Source organism: Mizuhopecten yessoensis, unplaced genomic scaffold, assembly GCF_002113885.1.
Source record: "Mizuhopecten yessoensis strain PY_sf001 unplaced genomic scaffold, ASM211388v2 scaffold6267, whole genome shotgun sequence".
NCBI classification, from domain to species: Eukaryota; Metazoa; Mollusca; class Bivalvia; order Pectinida; family Pectinidae; genus Mizuhopecten; species Mizuhopecten yessoensis.
In genome coordinates, this window is record NW_018406464.1 from 13912 (window position 1) to 15990 (window position 2079).

Below are 2079 nucleotides of genomic sequence, written 5' to 3' on the forward strand. Positions count from 1 at the left end.
GAAACAGATTTTATACAATATCTACAGCTATTGGTTTACATTACTGGTTCTTATTACAATATCTACTATTGGTATACATTACTGGTTCTCTTTGGACAATGTGATGAGTCTCCTAAAGGTCAGAGCATGTATATTTTATAAACATATGTTACCTCTTGTTCCCCATCATCCAAAATCTCATCCTTGTCACGTTTCTTGCGTTTATCTGAAGGGGGCGGAATGAAGTTCAGCATCTGAATGCAGTCTTCCAGGTAATATTCTGTAAAAAAAATATTTAACAGGTTCAAAAATACCGTATTTATAGGAAGTATGATATTTCCTTAAATTCTCAATATCCAGAGAACTAATTCTAACTGGAAAACATTTTCCCTGGCATATGAGGCACACTATTTATTTAACAGTTGTCATTGTCATTAAGAAATATATTACATAAAATTGTGGACATTTGTTTATCCCATAACTATGTGCATTTCTTCACTGATAATTGATGCATTAGAGCAGCAGCCTGATACAGAGAAAACTTGCTTGTTTCCTGCTTGATACTCCACCAACTTACAATGCCTGAAGTACTCACCTTGTACAGGATGAGTGCGGCCATACACCTAAATATGTAACACTGTCTAAAAGTCTCACCTAGTACAGGGTGAGTGTGGCCATACACCTAAACATGTAACACGTCTAAAAGTGTCACCTTGTACAGGATGAGTGTGGCCATACACCTAAATATGTAACACTGTCTAAAAGTCTCACCTTGTACAGGGTGAGTGTGGCCATACACCTAAATATGCAACACGTCTAAAAGTCTCACCTTGTACAGGGTGAGTGTGGCAATACACCTAAATATGCAACACGTCTAAAAGTATCACCTTGTACAGGGTGAGTGTGGCCATACACCTAATCATGCAACACTGTCTAAAAGTCTCACCTTGTACAGGGTGAGTGTGGCAATACACCTAAATATGCAACACGTCTAAAAGTCTCACCTTGTAAAGGGTGAGTGTGGCAATACACCTAAATATGTAACACGTCTAAAAGTATCACCTTGTACAGGGTGAGTGTGGCCATACACCTAAATATGTAACACGTCTAAAAGTCTCACCTTGTACAGGGTGAGTGTGGCCATACCACTAAATAGGTAACACTGTCTAAAAGTCTCACCTTGTACAGGGTGAGTGTGGCCATACACCTAATCATGTAACACTGTCTAAAAGTCTCACCTTCTACAGGATGAGTGTGGCCATACACCTACACATGTAACACGTCTAAAAGTCTCACCTTGTACAGGGTGAGTGTGGCCATACACCTAAATAGGAAACACTGTCTAAAAGTCTCACCTTGTACAGGGTGAGTGTGGCCATACACCTAAATATGTAACACTGTCTAAAAGTCTCACCTTGTACAGGATGAGTGTACAGGATGAGTGTGGCCATACACCTAAACATGAAGCACATCTAAAAGTCTCACCTTGTACAGGATGAGTGTACAGGATGAGTGTGGCCATACACCTAAACATGTAACACTGTCTAAAAGTCTCACCTTGTACAGGGTGATTGTGGCCATACACCTAAATATGTAACATGTCTAAAAGTCTCACCTTGTACAGGATGAGTGTGGCCATACACCTAAATATGTAACAGTCTAAAAGTCTCACCTTGTACGGGATGAGTGTGGCCATACACCTAAACATGTAACAGGTCTAAAAGTCTCACCTGGTACAGGATGAGTGTGGCCATACACCTAAATATGTAACACTGTCTAAAAGTCTCACCTTGTACAGGATGAGTGCGGCCATACACCTAAATATGTAACATGTGTAAAAGTCTCACCTTGTACAGGATGAGTGCGGCCATACACCTAAATATGTAACACTGTCTAAAAGGCTCACCTTGTACAGGGTGAGTGTGGCCATACACCTAAATATGTAACAGTCTAAAAGTCTCACCTTGTACAGGATGAGAGTGGCCATACACCTAAATATGTAACACGTCTAAAAGTCTCACCTTGTACAGGGCGAGTGTGGCCCTACACCTAAACATGTAACACGTCTAAAAGTCTCACCTTGTACAGGATGAGTGCGGC

General features: G+C 40.6%; 1 protein-coding gene across 1 annotated transcript in view; it reads right to left on the reverse strand.

Annotated features, from left to right (window-relative positions):
- Positions 1-1123, reverse strand: part of LOC110451881 (ATP-dependent RNA helicase A-like protein) — a 12558-nt gene extending 11435 nt beyond the window's left edge. Inside the window, exons 1-3 of the mRNA XM_021500098.1 lie at positions 1100-1123; positions 575-602; positions 153-259 (exon numbers count right to left, since the gene is read on the reverse strand). Coding sequence (XP_021355773.1) covers positions 153-259; positions 575-602; positions 1100-1123 — 159 coding nt within the window. The remainder of the gene's footprint in view (positions 1-152; positions 260-574; positions 603-1099) is intronic.
- Positions 1124-2079: the final 956 nt, after the last annotated feature.